Genomic DNA, 25159 nt, shown 5'->3' with positions numbered 1-25159 from the left:
CAGAGGGGCCACATTCAGGGAAATTTGTTAGGGGGACTGTAGGATGTTAGGATTTCCTGGAGGAGAGTGACCTAGAGGTCCATAGACAGATGCAAGATTAGCATTGTGTGGGCCTCTGAGGAGGACAATGACATCACAAAAGACAAGAGTACCTGTAACACTTTTTTGTTCCAAGAGAGGTGAGGGTTTGGCATGCCTTTTACAATCAACAGAGAGCCATGTAGGAGAAGTGGTTTGGCTTAAGTATATCCAACAGTCCCTGAGCAAAGCCACCTGGTCTCCTTAGCACCTCACTCTTTCCAGCTTCCAGCCATTCAGGGCACCATCCCTGTGCTCTGGAACTTGTCCTCATTTTAGAGCTAAGCAGATAGGTGAAACCTTGGACTCTCAAGCTGCTCATAGATTGAGCCAGTATTTGGAGGATAAGATCAGAGAAGGAACTCAAAGGTGGGGCAATGGAAATGCTACCAGAATGTTAATTCCCCAATCAGTTCAACGGGATTACCACTATGTCACAGGGGGCTGCCCCCAACTGAAAAACTGCCATCTTGCACCCTGACAAGGTTAATAGCATAATACTTGGTGCAAATATGCATAAGCATATACAAGTACAGATGTAGTAATGCTATGGATTGAAAGTTAGGGGTGTATCAAAAGGATTACTAGACTTGAGGGGTATATCCAAAGGACTATTAGAACAGAAGTCAAGTAAACAGAATTTTGGAAATTGTCATAACAAGCAAAAATGAGCCCCAGTTTAAAGACTAATGTCTATCAATCCTACTTATAGAAAGAAGAAAATTGTATACATATAGTATAAAATAAAAATGTTTATATATGTATGAAAAAAGTATATATGAAAATATATCTTTAGGAAAAATATTTGACATTATTTTAATGAAAAAATACTTGGTAAACTTAGAAACAAAATTTAAGGGGAAATACAGCAATATAAAAAAACAAAGCAATGTTCTGTCAATAGTGCAGATTTTTAAATTGCATACAGATTTTGAATGGCTTTCTTTGATTTTGGCATTTAACCATACTCTAGGAGCTGGGAGCACAAGAGCCAGATCATAACCCAGCCTCTGTTCCTCTGAAAATGCGGAGGGTTTCTTTGGCAGTGCCTTAGGCTCAGGCCCTCTCCCTACTCCTAAGCCAGCATGTTGCCAACTCCATGCTGGGGGAATGCACCAGGCTGGCTCTAGCCCTGGTGGTGGTCAGAAGAGCGTTCCCTTCCTACTTACCCATCCTGGGGCATGGATGGGCCTGCATGAGCCAGGCCCTGCCCCTGCCTTGTCCTTCCTGGAGCTTCTGTGTTCAGGCCCAGGATGCTGGCACTAGGGAGAAAACAAAATTACAGTTACCATTCAGCACCACTCTGCCACCTATGTGTGGTTCATCTCTCATGCACAGGCTGAGCTTAGGTTCTAGTTATGTGGTGCCTGAACACCCAGCCTGAGCAGGAGGACTGGGACAGCTGCGGGAGGAAGCCCATTCAAGAGGGCATCATCAGTTCCACCGAAACCTCAACTCATTTGACCCCTGGAGGCCAAGAGCGCTGTCTCTTTGTCTTTCTTTCTCTTTCCCCCTCCCTCTCTCTCTTTCACACATACTCATGCACATCCATCTTGGCATGGACCAAGATGTCTGTTTATGTAGCTCTGAGCACACTGTTTAGAAAAATGAGTATTAAGTGATGTGGCATTTTTTCTGGCAGCAATGACAAACCGGAAAATGAGTGAGGAGTTGTTAATGAACGACTAAGATGATAAGGCTGTACACATTCCCCATGCCAAAAAATTATGTATGAAAGGGAATAAGAGCAGGTACTGGAATCAAGTTTGCCCAAGAGTAGGCAAAATGTTGGAGGAACACAAATTTCATACATATGTGTCTCACCTAGAGCTTGTCCAGTTTTGGGCTCCTTCTGGGATGCTACAACCTGAGAACTGCCTTTATGGGATTACTGCAGACTATGTTGGGTAATCATCTGAGAGCACTTTTGTAACATGGAAATTACTATGCAAATGATAAGTATTATTGTCAGCATTTCAGAAGGTATGACATCAAATCCAAAGGACTTTAACTTTTTAGCATTAAAAAAAATGAAAGTCATACAGAGCCTCATCAATACAGATATTTTTTAAAATATCAAAGCTTTTGGTATTTCCAAAGAAAACATCTCAAAACATAATGTTTTCTGAACAAGAAATAAAAGTGTTAGCTAAGTAATAACGTATTGATTTGCTCCTTTATATATAGTTAATGCTTTTCAAAATAACTTGTTTAATTTAAAAAAATACTTGACCACTGTAAAAATTTTGAAAAATCCATAAATGACTAAAGAACACAGTCTTACTACCCAGAGATAACCACTTAGTAACAGCTCGGCACATTTTCTCCCAGTTTTTCTGAATTAGAACTGAGAATATACTGTAAGTGAGGTTTTATGTTCTGGTTTTTTTGTTTATGATAGGTATCATAAGCTTTTACCCTTTTGTTTTAAAAAATCTTTTGTTGTACATGCTTTTTAATGGCTGAATAATATTCCATGATATGAATGTATCTAAATTCCTTCTTGTTTCCTTCCTTTCTGCCTTATTTCCATTTCCCTCATTATTATAAATAAAGCTTCAGGCAATATTTTTTTGCCTAAATAAATAGGCTTAGAATAGAGTTCTAAAAAAAAAAAAGCTTTTCCTAAATGAAAGGATATGAAAGTATAAGGCTTTTTGTAGCTTGATTAGGACATTGCAAGCCAGCAAGAACTTTTAGGGGATGAATCTAATGTAAAATCACTCAGAAACATAGACGCAGACTAATTGGCTGCTCCTAGAGTCATTGTATATTTTCACTTCCAAATCCTCTTTCTGATACTCTGAGAGAAAAATCTGTTCTCTTCTGGGGCATATGTAAGGTAATTCTTGGACGGAAGCTTGGTAATCATTTACAGGTAGTTCAGTAGGGATAGCTATTCATGCCTCATGCAAAAGCAACCAGAGATCCAAAGAAACACATTTTTGCAGGTGAAAATTATGTTTGCCAACATCGTTTCTCACTCTGGTTTATGATGTCAGGTATCAGATTTCTCCATTATGAATGTACAAATGCATGTGGGGACTGATCCTCTTGGAAGGAGATTAAAAAGACACCACCACCTAATATCCCCCCTTCCTAATAATTTGAGAATGTCTAGAAGCTGTGAGGGGGTTGGTACAGTAGCTCCCTGCACAGAGAACACCCCATAGAGGATTAGCTTTCTTTCCATTAACAGGCTCCACACAGAGTCAGGGATCATTTGTACTCACAAGAGAAAACCCGACTTAAGTAAAGTATGCTATTTGTCTATTCAGCACCGCATACCTATAAAGTGTTGGAAACCACTCTGTAGTGACTGAATCCATTTCTCATTTTCCCATCACTTTTCCCCCAACTTGGCCATTTTCCTAAAACCGTAATTCAAACTTACCAAAAGAAAAAAAAAATCTCTGGGTAATCCTTTCAAGAATTCTTAGAAGGAAATCTTTATTCCTTTATTACTTTTATGGGAAACCTAACTTGTGATTACTACTAGGATTCAAAATGTTTCACCCTCCTCATATGCCTGGTAGGGTGGGTGTGGAGAATATATCAGCAAAAAACATGTTGGCTTAAGCAGTTTGTGCTCTAAAGTCAGGGACACTGGTGAGAAGAGCCACCCAGTGGATTATACCCTAAAACTGGAACTGTGTGAAAATGGGTTTTAATTGTAAAAGTGTCAGGGAGGGAGATCTTTGCATTACCTCCCAGTAAATATAGGCTGCCTCACCGTTATTAACACAGAAAGGGAAAGCTTTAAGGTGGGAGATTTGAGAAATGGGAAGATGCCTTATCAAGGAGGGATGGTTGGCTTCTGAATAGTTTAAAAATCTATGACATTTGCATTCCTGGGGCCATACTCAAGAGATGAGGTTTAAGGAACCTTTACTAGCTGGGACCAATGTCTGCACTGCCCTGCACAAAAGCATGGTGCGCTTGGGACCCAGACACCGCCTCCTTGTCAACCTGGAGTGTTCTTCCAGAGCAGGGCTCCAGACAGACAGAAAGGCTGACCCCTCCTCTAGCTTTTATGAATTAGATTCCTAAGCCTCAATTCCCAGTCCTTCTCCAGCAGCTGGCGTATGTCAGTTCAGAATGAGAGTCAGACAAGGGAATCCATCTCCACCTTTGGCCATCTCTGCGGTCCTGACTGGGGATCTTGACATTCCAAGAGCTGCAGTGTTTTCCACACTGGCAGCAGTAACAGAGCAATGTGCAGCCGGCTGGGGGATTGGAATTTGCAAACTCAGTATCCTGGGCCTCAGGCCAGTGCAGGCTGGGCGCGTTGCTGGGGTGACACATTTAGTCTCGAGGGAGGGACGCTGGCACACCAGCTGCATTCCTGGCACCACGTTTGCCAGCAAGAAACTTGTGGAGTGGGACTGGTATCAACTCCAGAGGGAGATGCAAGCTGCTTTCTTAACTTCTTTGGCAATACTATCCTTTGCAACTTGTGCCCATACACCCTCCTGAATATTTACATGAACCACTATTTGTGATACTCTTTAGGGCCCTGTTGGATGATGCTTTGAAGGGAAGTGCTAAAATGATAGCATTCCAGTTTGTAAATGTAACTGTTGTGTCCCTGAATAATTCAATTTCCTAAAATTGGCACTTAACGATGCAATGACTTATCTCTTGCTGGGAAGAGATTCTAATCCCTCTCTCTCCCTTTGAAAAATTGCTTTCACTGCTGCCAAGTAGAGAGCCTCGTATTTACTATTGGATGTTGCATGCATTAAAGTACCAGCTTCTTCGCCTTTTGTAATTCACTGGCTCTCTCTCAGCTGAGTCCTCTCATACCTGACAGAAAGGGCTTCTTACAGAAATGCCCTTAATTCTTAGGAAAGCCTGACCCTTCTCTCTTATTTGTGCTTGGAAGGCAAAATGCACTAGGTTTTGGCCACTTAGTATTCAGACCGTGTCAAGATTCATGTAAAAAGCCTATATGGCAAAGCTGGAGGCACAGTGCAGACACAGTCAACAGTTCAAATCACAGTTAAATTATAGGCAAGCTGGGGGCAAAATATGCAGGCCTGTCTAGTCAATGAAGCAGTAGAGATAAAAGGAATTACTACACACATGCCAACTTGGGAGGCTTTCATGAACACAGAGATGGTGTGCCCCCAGTTGACCGTAAAGGCTAGAGAAGATTTTAAATATTATGCTTTCTTCTTCCTCCTCCTCCTCCTCCTCTTTTTTGACTCCTCCTTGTCTTCTTTTAACATGCACAGCACTTCCCAAAGTACTGAGAAACGAACAATTCCTCTGTGAATTTCCATAGCTTTGCAAAGGGACAGCGATGGCTGCTAGGTGGCCAGTGATTACTAGGCAAACATCAGACGTAGCAGAGGAAATGGAGTTAATACAATAATTCACATATGTTAATGCTTAGTTCCATCAATGTCAGCTTTATTTTCTTCTTGATATACACAAAGCTGGCACAAAATCTTAACTGATGAGGTAATGTCATTTTTAATTTACAGAGCCTTAAGCTGTCCACTTTACCTCATGATATCATCTTTGCAGTTGTCTCGTGAGACTTTACGTAAACATAAGTCATGTGTCCTGGACAGTTTGAAAAGAGGTTCTTAAAGATAACATTGGTTATCATAAAGATTTCCCCCACTTTGATCTCTTTTAAATTGCCAGATACAGTTTATGTTACTGCCATATTTTACCCATTCCTGAAATGAATATGTCCCAGGACTTTTGAACCAAGTTTAAATCAGAAATAAAATCAAGGTTAGAAATGAATGCATTGTAATGTTTTCATGTCAGCTCTAGAAAAAAATGTAGGAGACAAATCAGATTATCTGGCTCCTAGGTGACTTGTTATGTAAAAAGAGAGGAAAGAGCTAACACTAAGAAATATGTAACACCAAACAAACAGAAATCTTGGTATTTTCCAGGGGGATGCTAGTTTATTGGCGATAAAGAAGCATATCTTGTTATCTCAGTGTGATCTTTAGGATAACTCTTTATTGTCACTTCCTTTATCATTTGTCAACTTAGTGTATTACTGTTAAGCTTTCAATCGCATCACTTTGGTAATTTCAAGTACGTCATGTTTTCTTATCAAACAACAGTATTCCTTTGAAGATTCAAGCCTATAGGTATAAACAAAGTTATTTCCCATTTTTAAATAAACTTTTTTATTTGGAAACATTACGGTCTAGAAATCAAGTATAGTTTTTTGGGGAAAAGGATGTCTGTGTTAACCAGTGTGGATGCTGACAGAGTTTTTTTCTAAGAACTCTGGACTTCAGTGGAATTGAGTTAAATAGTAAAGAATCTGTTTATTATTCTGTGTCCATATGTTTAGAGGATTGCTCACAGAAATCAAAGTATTGTTCATGGAGAGCTCCAGCCAAGGAGACATTTTGAATTCATAAAAGAACTTCACAGTTTGAAAAGAATTCATAGCATTATGTATTGACACCCCACCACCATAGACAAAGGAATACAATTTAATAATAGAGATTTGTGCTCATGAGATTTTTCTTTTCTTGTTAATTGGTTACTTTAACTGACATTGTCTGCAAGTATAATGCACACCATTATTCTTAGTAGTTCTGTGTTTCCAGATGATATATACGGACATGATGCAGTCCATTTTAATTATTTCATTTTGCTCCATGTAATATAGGGCTGAATGCAGACAGCATGTTTTTTTTTCCTGGGAGACTATGCTTTAGAGTACTGGTTTCTAAATTCCTGAAGCTGGAAGGGCATGGCTCACTAAATAATGCTTCTTTCCATTTTTATCTTCTAGGTATGACTTTGTGGAAATCATCGATGGAGAAAATGAAAATGGGCGCTTATGGGGAAAGTTTTGTGGAAAGATCGCTCCTTCTCCTATAGTGTCTTCAGGGCCATTTCTTTTTATCAAATTTGTCTCTGACTATGAGACACATGGTGCAGGATTTTCCATACGTTATGAAATTTTCAAGAGAGGTGAGTAACATACAATAGAACAAGTATGATTAAATGATCATGAACATAGAATTCATGAACGACAAAGAGAAAGATGAGGAGTCATGCTTTTATCCTTTCATAGAAAAGTACATATTCCCGTTACAGAAATGTTGGGAAATACTTTAAACAAAGGAAAATCACCCAATGTATTTAGGAAGTATGTTTAATTTTTAAAAAGCATTTCAGGCATCAAATCACATGATTTAAATGTGTTAACATTGTTTAGAGGGTATATATTCTGTGAAAATCTTTAAGGGCATTTTTCAAAAATAAGTCTGATTTGCTTTTGAAGTTTGGTCTCTTTTATTAAAAATGCATGAGTCCCCCTTACCTTAAAGCCATGTACATCCTGTTTCCTTTATTTTATTCAAAATTCAAAACTGATAGTACCAGGAAAGCAAGCGGTCCACTATCCTTAGATGTTATCAAGCTATTGGAAAAAGAAGAGGCTTTCCATTAATGGAGGGACAGTTGGGGGAAGAACCCCTCAGAGGAAAACGAACTGTAATGCTGTAAAGGGCACTCCCCTTGGGAAACAAATATCAGTCATTCTCTCCAATGTAATCATGTACTAGTCTTCTGTTACAATGGTCTATATCAAGGTGGTATGGAATCTGACAGTCCATAGTCTCCCAGCTTTGAGGAATCAAACAATCATATGAGACACTCGGTCAACAATGTGTCTTTATCTGGAATTCGCTATTTTTCACAAAAGCCAGTAGATTCTTTACATGGGTCAAATTCACCCTTTTGTTTTAAGTTGACATTAATGTGTGGGGAATCCACCCAGGGATAGTGGCTCAAGATTTGAATGTATTGTCCTAGAATATAGGAGAAAGCTTTTTTTAATAGAAAAAAAAGTCTAGCTCCACCAATTATACATTCTTAGCAGCAATTGAAAGTAATGGAGAGACAGCATTAAGAGTTTCTGGGTACAACGGTACAACTCCTTAAAATTTCAAAGAAATATGTCACTGCCCCATATAAATATGGATAGATGGAGAGAGCTGTCTTCAAAAATCTATCGAAGCACATACACACTTAGAAAAACTACAGTGTAAATTATAGTACACATATGACATCAGTATGCATAGATGTGACAGAAGTACATATTGTGTCGAAAGCTGTTGTACTTGTTATATAGATCATGTTGTGCATGTATGTATATGTACACACACACACCTCTACATTTGCCTACACACCTGCCTGTGGCACTATCAAAGAAAAAGGCATTAGAAAAAGGGCTAAGAATAGCCTTTCATTTTCAGTGTTTCTTTAAGATCTGAAGATGGTTGAAAGAGGAGAGATTAGTCACTAAGTCACTAAGAATTTTTCATCTTCCTTCTGAATGATCTCTGCTCCCTACACTTCTGTTAACCTCAGATACCCCATAATCTGCCTGCCCGGCTCTCCAACACCAGCCTTGAGACTTGAAGCCTTACCTTGTTCTTTCTCTTCTTGCCTCTGTATAGACAATAACACTTCTAGTTCTTTTGAATTTTCATGCAAATTTCTCGGCATGTCACAGCTTCCTCTCTTTGCCCACTGCCATTCACCAAATTGGCCCGATCTGTGGTTCTCCTTATGTCCTCTTATCCTACACGTGGCTTCACAGTCATCCAGCCTCTGTCCTCAGAATGCCTGTAGCAGATGTTTGTTACCTACTAGGTCAAGCCTCACTGTGCCATCAGTCAAGCTCAAGGCTTGACATCAGCTGCCCCCGTCTTCTCCAGCTTCTACTCACACAAGCACACTGCCTGGCTTCCTGCCTCAGGACAGTACACTGGGCAGAGTCCAGCAGACCTGAATGTGAATTTTTAATGCTGCCACAGATGATCTGTGTGAGTGATAGCCTCAGATTCCTTATCTGAAAAACGGAGACTAGGAATATAGCTCAAACTTCTGAAGATTAGGTGAAACAAAAACATGGAAAACTTGTGCCAGTGCCCATCACCAAACATGTGTTCAGTAGACACTAGATGTTATGGTGATTGTGGATAAAGCTGGTGCCTGCAGATTTCAAACTCTTTGCCCTCCTATAGCTTAGGTCCTTGACCTGCATGGAAACCTGGCTCTAAACTTAGTCTTCTCAGGAAGCTCTTCCTAATTAATCTGTTTTCTTTTTCTAGACATATACCCAACTTTTTCCCCTACCACCCTCCACACACATATGTTTCACTAACCAACATGTTTCTTATTATTTTAGAATTTCTTCATGTGTGTATGTTTCAATTTCCAACTAGATTGGTACCACCTGAAAAATGAAGAAAACGTTTCTCTTTTTCCCTCACTGCACATACTATAGCCCTTACAGAGACTCCACAAAAAGCCACTAACAAATATGACATTTTTGCATGCACATACAGGTTCCTGGGCATTCCTTCCTCAGAATGGTGTGGGAGGATCCACAAATCACTATTCTTTTGAAAACTGAAGCACTTCTTGCAGCAATTTCAAGTCTCCTTAAATCACATAAATTATTCTAATCATAGTTGAACCAATAAATTAACCTTTTGCCTGTCAACCTTGAGGTTTTCTGGCAACAGATTACAGTGCTAAGGAAGATTTAGGCCATCACAGAGTCCCTGAGGCTGCATTTCAGAAGACCACCTTTGCCAGACAGTCACCAAGGCCACTCTCATGCCTCCTGGAGCATTTTGGACACTCTCATTCTCTCCCCAGTCACTCTACTTTCCCCTTCTACCTGTCTCTTCCCAGATGCTGAAACCTTAGGCCCCAAGCTCCAAAATTATTCCCGTTCACATCACGAAATTTCTTTAAAATATTTGGGGAAACCCAAGCCTCCCCAACCTTCACTCTTCCCTTGTCCCTCCATGGGGTGACCCAGGCCCAAATGCCCAAAGAAGCTGCAGACTCTTTCTAGGGTCTCCGTGTGGGGAAGGGCAGCAGCATATTGACAGTAGCCTTCATCACTTCATATGTTATTTGATTAAGAGTCTGTATACTTAATAATATAATCCCAAAGACAGTATCTTAGCTTTTGTTAGTATCCAACTTTATTGTCATTAACAACAAAACATGGCCCTCACCTAGTCACAGAAGTACTCTTAGTCTCACAAGTAATGTCGAAAGCAGGGTGCCCTCTGCCTGCTGATGTTGTGTGTGCCTCACGGGCGGCAGCAGTTCATCCACGCCTAGGCACACGGGCTCCTATGCACACCACAGACTCCCTGAACCCATGCTCAATGTGGTGCTTTTTGGGGAAATGCTTGCTCAGCTGTGGCAAACTCACACCAGTGGATCAGGGAAGTGTTAAAACACATTTTGATGTAGAATGGAGGAAATAGAAGATGACAAAATCTTTTAAGTTTGAAGGGATTTTTTTAATTCTAAAACCCACCTCCCATTTGTTATGCACAGAATCTGAGGAACAGGAAGGGTGGGAGGAGGCCACCCAAAGTGACACAGCAGGTTAATGGTAAAAGAAGATTGGCACTCAGATCAGGGGTTCTCATCCCTGTCCTCTTCCACTGTCCCATGGAATTTCTCTGGGTTTCATCACATACCTTAGGAAACCTGGCTTAGCTTCCAAAGGAATCTGATGTGAGAAGGGCACAGTGAAAATGTTGGCTTTTCTTTTATTTTGAGAGTATGCCCTTATTTCCTGCCATTTCTTTTTCTCTCATTAAATCTTAAGCTCACCTGGACAACTTTATCTTTTTAAAAGGGAGATAATATTAGTGCCTGAATTAAACCCTGCTGTTTTCTTTGCTTTTCAAAGCATTTTTTTACCCTATGAGTTTGGAGGTCTCCAAAGTCACAGTTCCTACGTCTTAGAAGTCAAAGGGTTCCCAATACCATCTATGTATTCTGTGTGAATTAATGGCTTAGATGGGCAGTCACTCATCTCAGAAGCCACCGAATAACTTAGACACAGGTTATAAACTATACGGCACATTTTGTAACCTCTTTACCTGGAATCGACATGGCAAAATGCCATGCTAACAACTTTTAACCAGAATCAAATGAATAAACATTTGAAGCCATCAAGGGGAAGGGGAAGCCACCTCTGAGAAGGCTTTGGGAGGTATTCAAACAAGTCAGACCTCTACAGACCAGGTTTCTTGGGCACATTTAAGAAGTTTGATTCTTCTGTGTCTCCAGCACCAAGGACATCTAATATGTACATAGGGAGAAAGCCATTGATTGGTTTTTCTCAATAGCTGCCAGATGGACTGGGGTGGAGATTTGGCTTACTAACCCTAGCCATTAAACAGAGATTCACTAGATAAACTTAATCTGCACCGATGTCTAATATGTTGCCTCTCATACTTGGCACTTTGGGAGAATATTAAGTTCAGAACCATCTCAACATACTTCCTTATTTAGAGATGAATCCAGCATGTCACTGCACTGTGCCTATCAGTCAGACAGTGGTGAAGGAAAAGAATTATTGAACTAAACATCCCCAGATTGGATCCTGAGATTCAGAAGGGCCATGCCATATCTGAGTCCCAGAGAACTTTAAGAGCTTTTTGAAAATCATGGAGCATTGGTGATTGAAATGCTAACATGTATGTAGACGGGCAGTTTTCCAGTTTTGTGATGAGTACCACCCTGTTTAGCACTAGATACCATGAATTGAAAGTGTGGCCTTCAGACAGTCATAAGGTCAACTTACGATGTATGTAGGTATGTGCTTGCCTGATTGAAATCACAAATCACCATAATTTGTAAAGTCTTGATAACGCTGAATAGTCATTAAAATTATGCATTATAAATATGGACATTTCATAAACACCCATATATACTAACATATAATTCTCAAGTAACATATTGCACTGTATCTGATACTTTGAGGAAGATAAGGATGTCAACATTGATATCAGGTGACTTCCAGCCACACAGCCTGTAATCAGAGTTTGATGTGCCCTCACCAACAGCCACCCGTTACTGGCACACCTGTGTCAACACCACGCAGAATGAGTCACTCACCCTGGGTATATGTACGAATTACCTTTCACATTTAGTTTGTCAAGGAGGCAGAGGTCACATCTGGCAGAGTTACTGAGTTGCTGGTGTAGGAATCTGAAACCCAAACTCCCTCTGCTGAATTCTCCCCCTCGCCTTTGTAAATGTTCTGTTCCACCAATAAAGGGCTGTCAGCCTCAAGATTTAAAGATTTAAGCTTGAAGGGGCAATAATTATTTCTCTAGGGCTCTGTTGAGATTTCTGCAGCTTACTCATTCATTGTTCCCACATGATTTTATATTTTTCATTTTTTTCTCTGCAACAGCAGACGTTTTTAAATTGCTCCACACAAATGGAAAACTAAGGTGAACACAGTAAATCTGAACTTGACTTTCTATGCCTGTCACTGCTGTGAAAAGCCTGAATAATGAGTGATTAGGACAATGATTATAATGGCGGGCTTTTTTGAGACAGATATGCTGTCTTTGCCCAGGTTGTTTAATGGGGAATTCATTCAAGTGGAATTTTCACTGTGCTCCTTTTTCTCTTTTACTCATAGGTCCTGAATGTTCCCAGAACTACACAACACCCAGTGGAGTGATAAAGTCCCCTGGATTCCCTGAAAAATATCCCAACAGCCTTGAATGCACTTATATTATCTTTGCACCAAAGATGTCAGAGATTATCCTGGAATTTGAAAGCTTTGACCTGGAGCTTGACTCAAATCCTCCAGGGGGGATGTTTTGTCGCTATGACCGGCTAGAAATCTGGGATGGATTCCCCGATGGTAAGAAGACAGGAAGCATCTCCGAAAAGGGAAGGTTCTGAGGGAAGGGCGCTGGGATCCTATTACAAGTGTCATGATACACACATCTTCTTTTTTTTTTTTAATAGGTTAAAAGGAGGAGGGAAAATGAAGCAAACTGGTAGCTCTATGGAGAGCAGTGATGAAATATTTGAGCTCCAAAAAATCTTGATAATTATCTAGACCAATTCTCTCATTTTCTAGATAAGGAAACAGAGGCCATGAAAGATTATGCAAAGTCTCATAGCTATTTTTGTGATAAAATTGGTACTAATACATAGTTTCCCAACTAGTGTATTTTGTTCATTTCATTGACCTACCTACTGGTCATTCATTCATAGACTGTCAGACAATGAGATCTTAAGAGATCAATGAAATCAAACCATTCATTTTACAAATGCAGAGACTAAGGACCAGAGAGGTTAAATACCTGATAAAATTTTAAGGGTGAACTATGTATCCATTATGCTGCCAAAAATTTTAGAAATTCAGAACAGGAATGCGAATGTTTGAACAGTCCTAACTTAGATTCCTTATCTGGTCTTTTGGAAATGTTTATCATTGGCAGTTTGAATCACCTCAATACATCCTTTATCTACATTGTTCTTATCATCTAAATCCCTCATACATTAAAAAAATATTTATTGAGCACCCACCATGCAACAGGCACTGTTTGTCTACTTGGTAAACAGCCACCAGTGAATGAGACAGTAAACAATGCATGTATGAATTATGGGTATGGGCTGTTAGAAGGTGAGATGTTCTAAAAAAAAGAAGGAAGGAAGGAAGGAAGGGGGATGGAGGGAGGGAAGGAAGGAAGGAAGGAAGGAAGGAAGGAAGGAAGGAAGGAAGGGGGATGGAGGGAGGGAAGGAAGGAAGGAAGGGGGATGGAAGGAGGGAGGGAGTGAGGGAAAGAGGCAGACAAGCACAGCAAAGGCACAAGAAGTTCTAGGGTTAGGGCAGAGGAATGTGTGGGTTGATATTTTTAAAAGGGTGGTCATGTGAAGCCATATTAAGAAGATGATATTTGAGTAAAGATTTAAAGGAAGGTGGTGGTGGTAGCCACATGGACAGCTCAATGAAAGTTTTTTGTTTTGATCCTTGTGAAATAGGAGGTGAATGGAAAAAACACACACCCAAATTCTGAACAGAGGGAAATAATATCAAATAATTTGCTACAGCTGCATATTGCTTGTCTTAGTTTAGTTTGGTTTATTAAGGTTTCTGTAGAGATCACACCCTACACAGGTCAGAAAGGGTGGCTTGGAAATTCTTATGAGTCATACAGTTAGAGATGTATAGCCATGGATAAAGTGGAGTCAGCTATTATTTTCAAGTTGTATTAAAGAATATTTAAATGAATTGTAAATGAAGAGCAAATATAATGTGAAAGAGATTGCTTTTGCCTTTGAGATGACTTAAAATTATCAGTGTAATTCGATTTAGATATGTTCCTCAACAGTAAACAGCATTGGAGAAAAACTGGGTTTAGAGAAAGGTTACATTGTCACAGGAGTAAATGGGTGAGTTACCATTAGTTTAGCTTCTTCTTTGCTCTTTTACCACATAAATAGGGTTATGATGATCTTATCTAAACTCCTTCATTAAGTAATGAGAGCTGCCCAAACAGTGCTGATTCCCAAGAACTCAATCCAATAATTAGGAAAACAATATTATAATAGTATTGTAATAATAGTAGGAACATTTAATAATGGGTTTATTTGTTCACAACCTAAATTTGTAGCCTTCTTTTCTAGAACTTACATTTAAATTGACATCTGAAAAGGAGGTCCAATCAACCAACTTATTTATAATACTTTCAAAAAGAAGCACATTGTTAACAGTGTCAAGGGTTTTTCAAAGTAGTAATTTTCTGGCTCTAGAAAATCACTGAGTTGGAGAGAGGAACAATTAACAATACGAGTTATCAGCCTTGCAAATCCACCACTGTCTTAAACTATGGTGCATTTGATTTACTCCCAGAGAAAACTGGCTTTGGAATAAGAAAAATTTGTGTGTATGTTTGTTAAAAATGTACCTGTTCTCACCCAGCCTACATTATATAGCAGCTCTCTCTGTTTTAGGCAGAATGAGAGACTGCTTCCCCCTGGGGTTTTTTCAGTGGCACCAGAAACATTTTGTCACAGTAGTTCAACACATAACGGTTCCTTGCCAGCAAAATTGCTTTTAGTCTTTGATATGCTTTCCAAAAACAACAACCAGAAGGTGCTGAAGGCTTTTAACCATCAAGTGATTTTATGTTGCATTTTATCATAAACACTAAATTAGATGACTAAGTAATTGAAAACTACCCATTGATTCAGACTGACTTTGAAGAAAAACAGTTTACTCCAAAACTCAAAATCCAAGGCATGCCTTTGTGAATCACCCACCTCCATCTATCACCCTCTGAGCTCTATAGATTCACAAGTAGCAACCCTGGAAGTAATTGGTGGAAGTTTACACATGGTTTGGGAGCCATTCTTGTCTGAATTACAGAGCCAAACATGAATGCTTAGCTCACACCACGCAGGAACACATGACATCAGCTCCCAGTCTAGGCTGGGGGACGGAGCTGAAATGGCACTCGTTACTCACATTCCAGAACTTATCCACGATCTTAGAAATAAGGCTCATAAAAGCTAGGTTGAGTTTTGTTTGGTTTTCATTTACTTTTCTATTAAAATTAACCTTCTACAATACAAAGTATAAGTGATATAAATATAAGGCATAAGCATTCCAAAGTATACATGACGTAAGCGTGCAAAATTTTTTTCTGGGGAAAAGCTGCACAGCCTGATACTCTCCAACAAGTATTCTGAGACAGTACACATGGCCTGTCTTACACCTTTTCGAAATGATTCCCCTTTTTTGTGTACTTATTCAAAACACTTTATTTTGAAAGTACCTCTTTATAGTAGATCATTGCCTTTTTTTTTTTTTCCACATAAAAAAAGTGGTAGAAAGCCAAATTGTGTGATTCTGAGTCCCAGGGTTATAATTATTGAAAATATTAATGGGAAATTTATTTTTAAATGGGGTGTTTCCATTCCTGGTTCCAGGCATACCTTCTAAACAGCACAGTCACTATATTGCCCTCACAACCGAGAACATATGCTCCCCAAAGGTCTCTTCCCCCAAGAGGTAGCTTAGAGCTTGGTGCTTGCTTCAGTTCTTCAGTGACTCAATTTTTGAATCATACCTCTGTTTTTGTGATAGTTTTCATTCATCTCCTTGGCCTCTGAGCCCACAATAGCGGAAGCAAGAAATCCAATGGCTGCCATTCACGTAAATACACAAATGAGTATACACAGGAGATGGCTCAGATACTTTATCCACTTCTGCTCAGATCAATGTTGCATTAGCTTCCTAGGCCAAGGTCTCACTGTTGTTCAGGAAAATTCAATACTTCTTTGTATTACAGTTGAAAAAGCTTTCACTCTCCTATCTTGAGGGATCCTAAAGAGAATTGCATACTGCTGTCCGGGGGCAATATTCTAAAAGACAGAAGGCAGATTTACCCAGCCTGTCTTCAACATTATAAACCCGTGAGTCATGGAGACTCTCTAAATTATGAGTCTGCATTAGACAAGTTCTCTTCTGTTTGCTCTTTCAAAAAGGCTCCCCTCTCTCCCTCCCCAAAGGAATTGGGTGAGAGTGGAGGGGGGGATCACCAGCCAGAGCTTAAGGGGATGACTGCAGCTTCCCTTGTCCACACTTGTATTCTTGGTAAGGTCAGTGGCTGTGGCGATCGGAGAATGACCCCAAGGATTAAGGCTGTAAAAATTTGCCCACAAACTGGAGAAAAAGAGTTATGAAACCACAATAATGGAATTCAAATTTGGGAAAAAAGCACAGGAGTGTGAATGAACTCTAAGCCTCCCATTAAGATTGCAGACCAGAAATGTTATTCTTTTTGAGGAAAGAAAAGACCTGAGTTTATGGCTATAGTAAGATATTTCCATGCATTTGTAATGGGCAACTTTGCTCTTCATAGAGAAGGAAAAAAAGCATTGAATTCATTTAGAATAAAGACAACCTAGCAAATAACTAGCACAATCTGAGGCCCGGATTAAAGCTGAAAAGAAACAAAAATGAGTGAGAGTTTCATTGTCTGAGATGCTTTCTTCTGCCAACTGGGAAGCCTAATATAACAACATTTTCTTCCCATAATGCAAAGCCACTGTCCATGACCATGGGACACCCTATAGATTGTCTGTATCAACTCCCCTTAAATGGGTCAGCCTCCTTGTTTTCTTTGTACAAAGCAGTCTACACACAAAAAAAATGTTTGTTGGAGAACGAGGGGTTATACAGAGAGAAAATTCTTTGAATCCAAACAAATCAATTACTTTGAATGTGTGGAGAAGTTATCAGATATTCAAAGTATCATTTTTTACTAACTCAAATATGGAATATGTAAACCACTTTGGTTTAGTTTGCTTTAAGAAAAAAAAAAAGAGTGGGCCAAGAGCTGAAAATCTGTGAGCCTAGGATCTGTGTACACTAAACAGTAGGAACTCAGCTGTACATGGGGCCCCAGGGAGATCAGTTCTTGTGGGTTCATTTTTCCAATCACATTTGAAGCTTCTCCCAGCCCTCATCAGGTTGCCTTCTTTATCCAAGCTTCACATACAGGTCTTGGAACACCATGGCCTCTGAAGACCCATCTCTCCGGAGAAAGGCCCACCTACTCTGCTTCCCTGAACAAAGCAATAACTCTTAGTTGAAATGCACATAACCATGGATTTCTTGGAGGGGAAAATGGTCCACACCAGATTGTCCTTCTAAGTCCAAACCATCTGGTCTATTTTCACCATATGTGCAATGAAAAAAAACCTAGGAAAAAGGGGTTTTTTTTTGTTTTTTGTTTTTGTCTTGCTGCTGATCTGGGCAGGGAAATGGAAAGATGCTCCAAACCCAGAGGGCTTCTGCAGTGTCATACACAAACTTACAGTTACTAATTGCACTTTCACAAAGGGGTGGCCCAAGCAAGCCAGCTACCCATCTGACTTTGTGACAGCTTAGTTGGTGCTCCAGCCTTGCATCACCTCAGACACCACTTTTTTCCTGCTCTGCACCGTCAGATGGCTGCTTTGAGCCATCTCTTGGCCACTGGACACGAAGGCAATGCAGTCACCTTTGTTAGATTCGGGAGAGAAAAAACTGGGACTGAAGTCAGGAAGATGAATTTTCCTTTCATTCTGATTACAACTTGCTATTATGTGTTAATTATTGGTATCTGTTTCTGAATTTTTTAATTGTCACAACAATTAGTCTTCAGATGAAGCCCTGAAGTAGGATATCATCTATTACCCTTTGTCCAAGTGTGTGATGTTTATCATAATAATGCTCCAGGACCGAAAGATGGAATGAGGAAGGAAATCAGGGTTTCTCAGAGTTGGATCAAACCCTTGGTACTGCTCTGGTTCCAGGACTGGCTCCTGGGATGCAGGATCTCTTCTTAGGGCAGGAGAAACAAGGACAGACAAGTCCAGGAGCCCTCAGTGATCCCAGCCTCGCTGGAGTCTTTCAGCACTGGACTGTGGGCAGATGGGTCCTGGAGATGAATGCCGAGGTGCCAGTTGACAGCCCAAATCTCATTTCTTGCAACTGAAGCAAGCATTTCAGTTCTGTTCCTGAAAACAGTCTTGCTCGCTGGGGAATGCAGTTGTGTCTGTTATTGCCCTTCTGAGCTCACTTTAAAATTCTCTCTGCAAACTTGATCCAGTATGTTCACTGCAAAATAATTAACCAGGGGAGGGTTGCTTTGGGGAAGACAACACTTCTGGGTTCTGCTGCAACCCATGTTTACAAATGGTTATCCTTGCATCTGGTGTAGAAGAAAAGCCATTTTAATGTTGTCTGCATTTCTCTCTTTCCAGTTGGCCCTCACATTGGGCGTTACTGTGGCCAGAAAACACCAGGTCGAATCCATTCCTCATCAGGCATTCTGTCCATGGTTTTTTATACTGACAGTGCCATAGCAAAAGAAGGTTTCTCAGCAAACTACAGTGTCTTGCAGAGCAGTGTTTCAGAAGGTCAGTATTTATTCATCTCTCAAAGGCCTGCGAGCCACACTCCCTGGGATTCCTCCTCACACACCTGCTGCCGCATGAAACATTAAAGAAATGTTTTGTGAAGTAAAGTGCCAAGAGTTTATTTTTCTCTCTTAAATGGTTTTTATGAATATCAGTAGGAAGAACTTTTTAGTGTTCTTTCTCCATCAATTTGTGGATGAGAAGGCCACTTGTAAGCCTCTGAATTTACCATAGAAAGTAGGAAATGCAAAATAGTGCCTGGAAACAATGAAATGCAGCCAAACCACCTACTTTGTACCTCAAATATGTTTTGGGCTGAGAGTCATAAGAGGACAGGTATCGATCACAGATGATAAGAACATACCCGTGGTGGCAGCTCATGGACCGAGCAGTCATCTGGAGGGACGGGGCATGGTGGTTCAGTTTGGGAAAACCCTGGCAGAAGCCATTCTGCTTTTCTTTCTTACATGAATGAAAGTGAATATTCATGTAAAAGAAGCTTGGCTTAATTTCTGTTATAACTTTCCATGACAGGAAAAAAAAGTATGTTTTTGTATCCAATTAAAGTACTCAATTCAAATAACTCAACCCTTCCTCAAAATTTATGGGTCTCCAGCTCTTTTAAGGGCCAAAGGGAAAAAATCTGAAAGTACATGAATAAATTCTGTTTCATCAGTTCCAGCTGCCAGGTTATAAAGTGTCATAGAAGATAGGGGGTGTTTGGAGGCCTGTCCAGCAATACGCTGGTATCTTTTCTACTAGATTGTTCTGGAAAATAAAAAGGTCAATTCAATTCCAAACTCTTCCTTATACCTAATTTATTTGATTAATTTTTACTGGAAAATAGAAATGCTAATTAAATTTCAAAATCTTATTCGTACTTATATTGTTTGATGAATTAATTTATGCATTTAGTGCCTAAAAATATTTTTAGTATTACAAATAAACCTCAGCTTAAAAGTATGAAGCCAGTGAAAGAAAACGTTTTATGCCATAAAATTATTATGACAAAGTTTGGGAAATGTTTAAGGTTGGTTAGTTGAGATTTTTCCAGGTGGTTGAGAATCTTCTATGTAACCTCCAGAGCTTTTTTATTTACTTTAGTATTTTGGATTCACATTTTCGTAAGGTTGATTATTCATTATTTTCCAATATCATATTTTGCATCAATGCCATGTTTCCTTGTTCCATGGAGTGTATGAGGCCCTAATGGAATGCATGTTTTCATGATTTATGGTCATCATTGTGAGCATTATTGTTTTCATGCTGTAAAGTGTTGATGCTCTTTGGGACCATGAAATGCTGCAGTTTACCCCTTGTATTTTAATAAAATAAACTAATGATGTTAATAACTATGACCAGGCCAGGGACGGGGTCTGAGGACAAAGGTAGTCAGAGAGAGGTAGACTGAGTGCTGATGGCAAAGAGTCAAACGAGGGTGTTAGGATCTACCGTCTACCAGGTATGGGCTGTGGATGGACAGAGCATCTTTTTCAGTTTTATTAGATATTGGAGGAAACAGTAAAATTGTTTTTAGATATAACTTTTGGTACATGACATATCTACATACATTCAGCTTTGAAAACAAATCAGAATTTCCATCATTTTCGAATACATTTCTGATAGTATTTCTGTCAATGTGGGTCCAGTTGAGAAAATAACTAATCATTATGAGAACTACAGAGCCTTGATTTTAGAAATTTTTGCCATGAAAATGCTTGTATCAGTACTACACAAGTCCCTCACTGTCATCTTTTGTAAGACTTTATGGAAACTCTTACAGATTAAAAAAAAGAAATATGCATCTTAGGTCCCCTATGTTTTGATGATTTTGAGCCATTTTTCTTTTCCTTCAGATTTCAAATGTATGGAAGCTCTGGGCATGGAATCAGGAGAGATTCATTCTGACCAAATCACAGCTTCCTCCCAGTATAGTACCAACTGGTCAGCAGAACGCTCCCGCCTAAACTATCCTGAGAACGGGTGGACACCTGGAGAAGATTCCTACAAAGAGTGGATACAGGTATGTAGCATAAGATGCAGCACATTTTTGGTTGAAGAATTTAGTCATCTGGAGAGGCTGTTGAACAAAGGTAGTGCCATGCCAAATGCCTTCAAATGAGAAGAGAAGGCCCACGTGCAATCACAACACAGAACCATCGCATCTCTACGTGGTCAGGGAAAAGCAGACCCAGATGACGTCCTAAAAATTTGTGTACCTTCTCATATGTGAATTTTCACAGAATTGGAGCACAGATATCTCACTTTGGTAACAACAAAATGATTTCATTTTTTCCAACAACTACATGTTTTCTACCAATATGCTCCCTACTTCAACAGATTTTTATTTCCTTGATGAAATATATTAACCCTCCATTTAAACTGGCATGAAATAATTGTATCTTAGAATAAGGTTTTTTATTTACCCAGGGTAGAAAAAAGGAAGAGAGTGGCTGAGATTCACTTTTCCATACAGTTTATATAGCACGTGCCGGAGAAGCAGTTTAATGGAGGGCCCTGGTATCTGAGGATCATGTATACACGTCTATGAATGAAACGTGCACAGTGGTGTCCTCATTAGGGGCGCTGCTTCTGCTTTCATCACATTGCTCTGACACCCTTTCCATGACAGAAACCTTACCTTCCTCTCTGACTCTCCTGCTCTGCACCATGATCTCTAGGACATCCTGGCTCCATGCCCAGTGCTTAAACTTGCACAACCTTGATGTTCATGTTCTTGGTTCTCAACTGTTTCACCCATTGTCAGATGAAACATCTGCATCTGGCTGGGTGGGCAAATTATACAAAGTTATCTGCAGAAAGAACCAGGCTTCCTTTTCAGAGTGTAGGCAAAGCCTGTCTTTCATTCATTGCTAGATATATAAAAATGACTAATTCCCAGAGAGAGTTTCAAAGCAAGAGAAAAAATGAGGATGATTAATCCCTACTTTATACATCTACTGCTGTTTCAGTCTTTTGAGCACAAATGTCAAATTTTGTTTTACTTTGGAAAGGTCAATATTAGTTTAACATACACTTAAAGTGAAATGGCCTATTACAGGAGACTGAACTCATGCTAACCTCTAAATGATAACACTGAGAAATGCGCAGAGGGTGAGAAAAGATGAGACTTTTACCTTGGGATTGCTGAATCCCACTCTAGATTAAGTCAGAAATGAAATGAATTTGCCTATGTCAGAATAGCTCTTGGTAACTTGTTTTTCTGCATCCCCAAGCCAACAAGCAGTTCAATATGATTGACAGACATGCCTCTAGAGGAAAGCTTGCATTTTGCAGTGCTAAGCATCTTTGCCTGGTAATGTAGTCCTATTCTTAGTAATGTGGAGAGCACTCAATAATTTAGGGACTGTGGTCTTGTAAGAGTTTGGAAATTGCAAGTGTAGCAATTCTTCTGTCCAAGGCAATCCTCTGTCAGTAGAAACATGGAGACAGAATGGACTCCCACAAAGCATTCTGTCAACAGGACAGGATTTATATCATTCTCAGGAAGCAGGCACAATTTGAAATTGCCCCAGAAGAAGAAAAGTCTCAAATTGTCCAATTCTTTCTATCAAAACATGGTCAGGAGAAGCTAGATAACCAACACCCCCAAACAAACACCCCCTTCCTGCTCATGCTGCTAGCCTTCTGTCTCTGGGGTCTGCTCCACACCTTGCTCTGAGACCCAGATGGAGGGAGCAATGTTGTCTGGCACCAAGGCAGAGTGAGACAGCTTGGCCAATCATGCTAGCTCTTGAGGTTCTCTCAAAGAGCACTCCTAGCCACATTCACCACATTCATTGCCAAAGCACATTCCACAGACACACTCAGCCCCAGGGGCAGCAGGTTGACATGCACTAGAGAAAGGAGAGCTAGTAATAGTTGGTGGAAGTACTAATGATGAGGGTGTCATTCACAGATGTTGCCATGTCACAGAAAGTTGCCATTTATTGAGCGATTACTTTGTGGCCAAACTTCTGCTGAGTACTTGACATTTCTTTACTTAATCCTGTGAAGCGAATACAATTACCCTCATTTTTAAAATGAGGACACTAAGGGTCAGCAAGATAAGTAAATGCCCAAGGTCACAGTGACCCACCTTCGAAGCAAGATGTGTCAGAACTCCATCACCTGCTTCTTTACCCTTCAGTGTGCTCTCTCTGTCATTCGTATAAATACATGTGCCTCCTGTGTAGCCGTCAGCCCCCTCTATTCTTGTCCTCCTGCTGGGAGGGCCCACATCCAGGTGAGCTAGGGCTTACTGTTTCTAAGCCTGAAATCTAGGTTCCTTGCTCCTCCATCTCTTTGGAAGGTGAATGTCAGAGAAGCTTAGCCTCAGTTCACCTTGAGATTAAATTACCTTCTCCTCCCTCCTGAGCTCAGTGGGCTCATTTGCATGCTTGTTGTGTCTGTGTACATGACAGGTGCTCTTATCCACCCATCACCTAATTATGTTTCCAGCTTTTCGGAAACTCCTTGGAGGTGGTTGGCTTGTTGATTTCATTGGATAGATGTTATATAAATGAACCAATAAGTACAGCATAATTGAAGCCACAAGCAGGCGGCACATACCTCCAATCACAGGACCGCTGGCACACAGACATTTCCATTTATAAGCACATCAGTGTGCGGGTGGCATTTGTTTGCTTTTTCAGCTTGTTCACATTTTGCATGAAATATACCCCCACAAAACATGTTGTTATAGCAACAAGGACAAACACTTGCATGTGTTAAATTAATAAGGCAATACTGGAAGCTGACTTTCCTTCAAGACAGGAACAGTCTCTGGTCCCCATTGTTTTCTCTAGGAAATTACTGAGTGACATAAAAAAACAATGCATCATTAACTGTCAATATGGACGTCCACATTGGTGCTTCCTGTGAGATCTGTTGTCTGCCAGAAAGCTCAAAAACAAGTCAAGAGGCGATTTAGTGAGAAGGAGCATGAAGGGAAATCCCGCCTTGGTTTGCACATGGTCATATCCTGCTCAGAAGGCCACTTCATATCCTGAGTGGCTAAATGCTTTTAACTATCAGTAACAAAGTTAATCACACTGTAAAATTTGCCCATTTTTCTTTTCAGAGCATCTATTCTGTTCTGTGTCCTAGAGCTACTACTTACCTTGTTATTAATGTAGTATTTTTCTTCTTTTGTTTCTAGTTAAACAATCAAGGATTCAAAATAAAGACTCACTGTACCAGTGGAACTATAAAAATTCTTAATGTTCAAGCACATCATTAGAGCCATTACCCTCTTTGAAACTGAGCTTGTTTTGCTATAAAGTAAAAGTAACTTAGCCTTCTCCATTCAAGCTCTAGCAGTCGATGATACCATGAATCTCAGAGAAATCAGCCTGTTTTTATTTTTCATCTCTGCAAACTAAGTGCGTAGCATACATATCTGCTCAGGAGACATGTTCTCATTGATCCTAAGCATAACCATTCACACACAAAGCCGAATTTAATTCTTTAGTTATTTCGGTGTTTTATTAATGATAGTGTTCACCACACCATAAACAGATTTGTCTTTCTAGCTTTAATTAAAGCTCTTGGGAGTGCTTTTGTCCAAACAGCTGTGACTTTTCCCTGATTAAAATGCCAGGAGACAAGTTTTAAAAAAGGCAAGATACATAAAGCCTGGATGGGATATGAACTTTGTTGATCCAAAGAAATAAAAATGGCCCTAGGGACTGATTGATCACCACACCCTCCAGTAACTTCAGAAATAGAATTACTTGACAAACTAACTCAGGCTGAAATGGTACTCTTCTCCAAATTTGGGGCCATTGTCTTTTATGGGAAAAATTTTGGTGTGGATTATTTATGCCTTCACGTATTCCAGAGGGGCAGAAAGCAGTTGGCTTCTCAACCACATCCTGTTTAGTCAACCAGCCCTGTTACATATTAATCACACAGAAGGAAACCACCAAGAGGACACTCTCTCTGTAGCTGTGAGATTGCACCAGCAAGCCCCCGAAGCAAAGGGTCCTTCTCTCTCAACTGCATTTTCTAGCATGTTCGTTTTGAGGTATGAGGAGAAGGAAAGTTCCAGAAGAGGGGAGCTAGCACCAGCCTTCTGAGGAAAGCTTGTTTCCATGTTTTCGTTTTGCCTTATATGTATTTCTTTTCGATAAAACTCCACATTTGTAACTGAAGGAACTTTGAAAGCAGACATCAGTAACAAAGGTCTTAGTGTGGCAAAGAGGTGGGCTGAACTGAAAAAAACCCACCCACAACAACACACACACACACTCAGTCATGCTCAGTCACCCACAACTATAGTGCCAAAGAAGGCAGGCGCCCTCGTGACAGTTCAACATGC

General features: G+C 40.1%; 1 protein-coding gene across 4 annotated transcripts in view; it reads left to right on the top strand.

The window, feature by feature from the left end:
* The window catches only part of NRP1 (neuropilin 1), a 137138-nt gene that overhangs the window by 46326 nt on the left and 65653 nt on the right, over nt 1-25159 (top strand). For all 4 annotated transcript variants that reach the window (XM_036912207.2, XM_036912206.2, XM_036912205.2 and 1 more), the window contains exons 3-6: nt 6857-7038; nt 12551-12778; nt 18682-18837; nt 20694-20860. In XM_036912207.2, the coding sequence (XP_036768102.2) occupies nt 6857-7038; nt 12551-12778; nt 18682-18837; nt 20694-20860 (733 nt within the window). The remainder of the gene's footprint in view (nt 1-6856; nt 7039-12550; nt 12779-18681; nt 18838-20693; nt 20861-25159) is intronic.

Source organism: Manis pentadactyla, chromosome 3, assembly GCF_030020395.1.
Source record: "Manis pentadactyla isolate mManPen7 chromosome 3, mManPen7.hap1, whole genome shotgun sequence".
Classification (NCBI taxonomy): Eukaryota; Metazoa; Chordata; class Mammalia; order Pholidota; family Manidae; genus Manis; species Manis pentadactyla.
The sequence above is the reverse complement of the archived record's forward strand: the minus strand, read 5'-3'. Positions and strand labels throughout refer to the sequence as shown.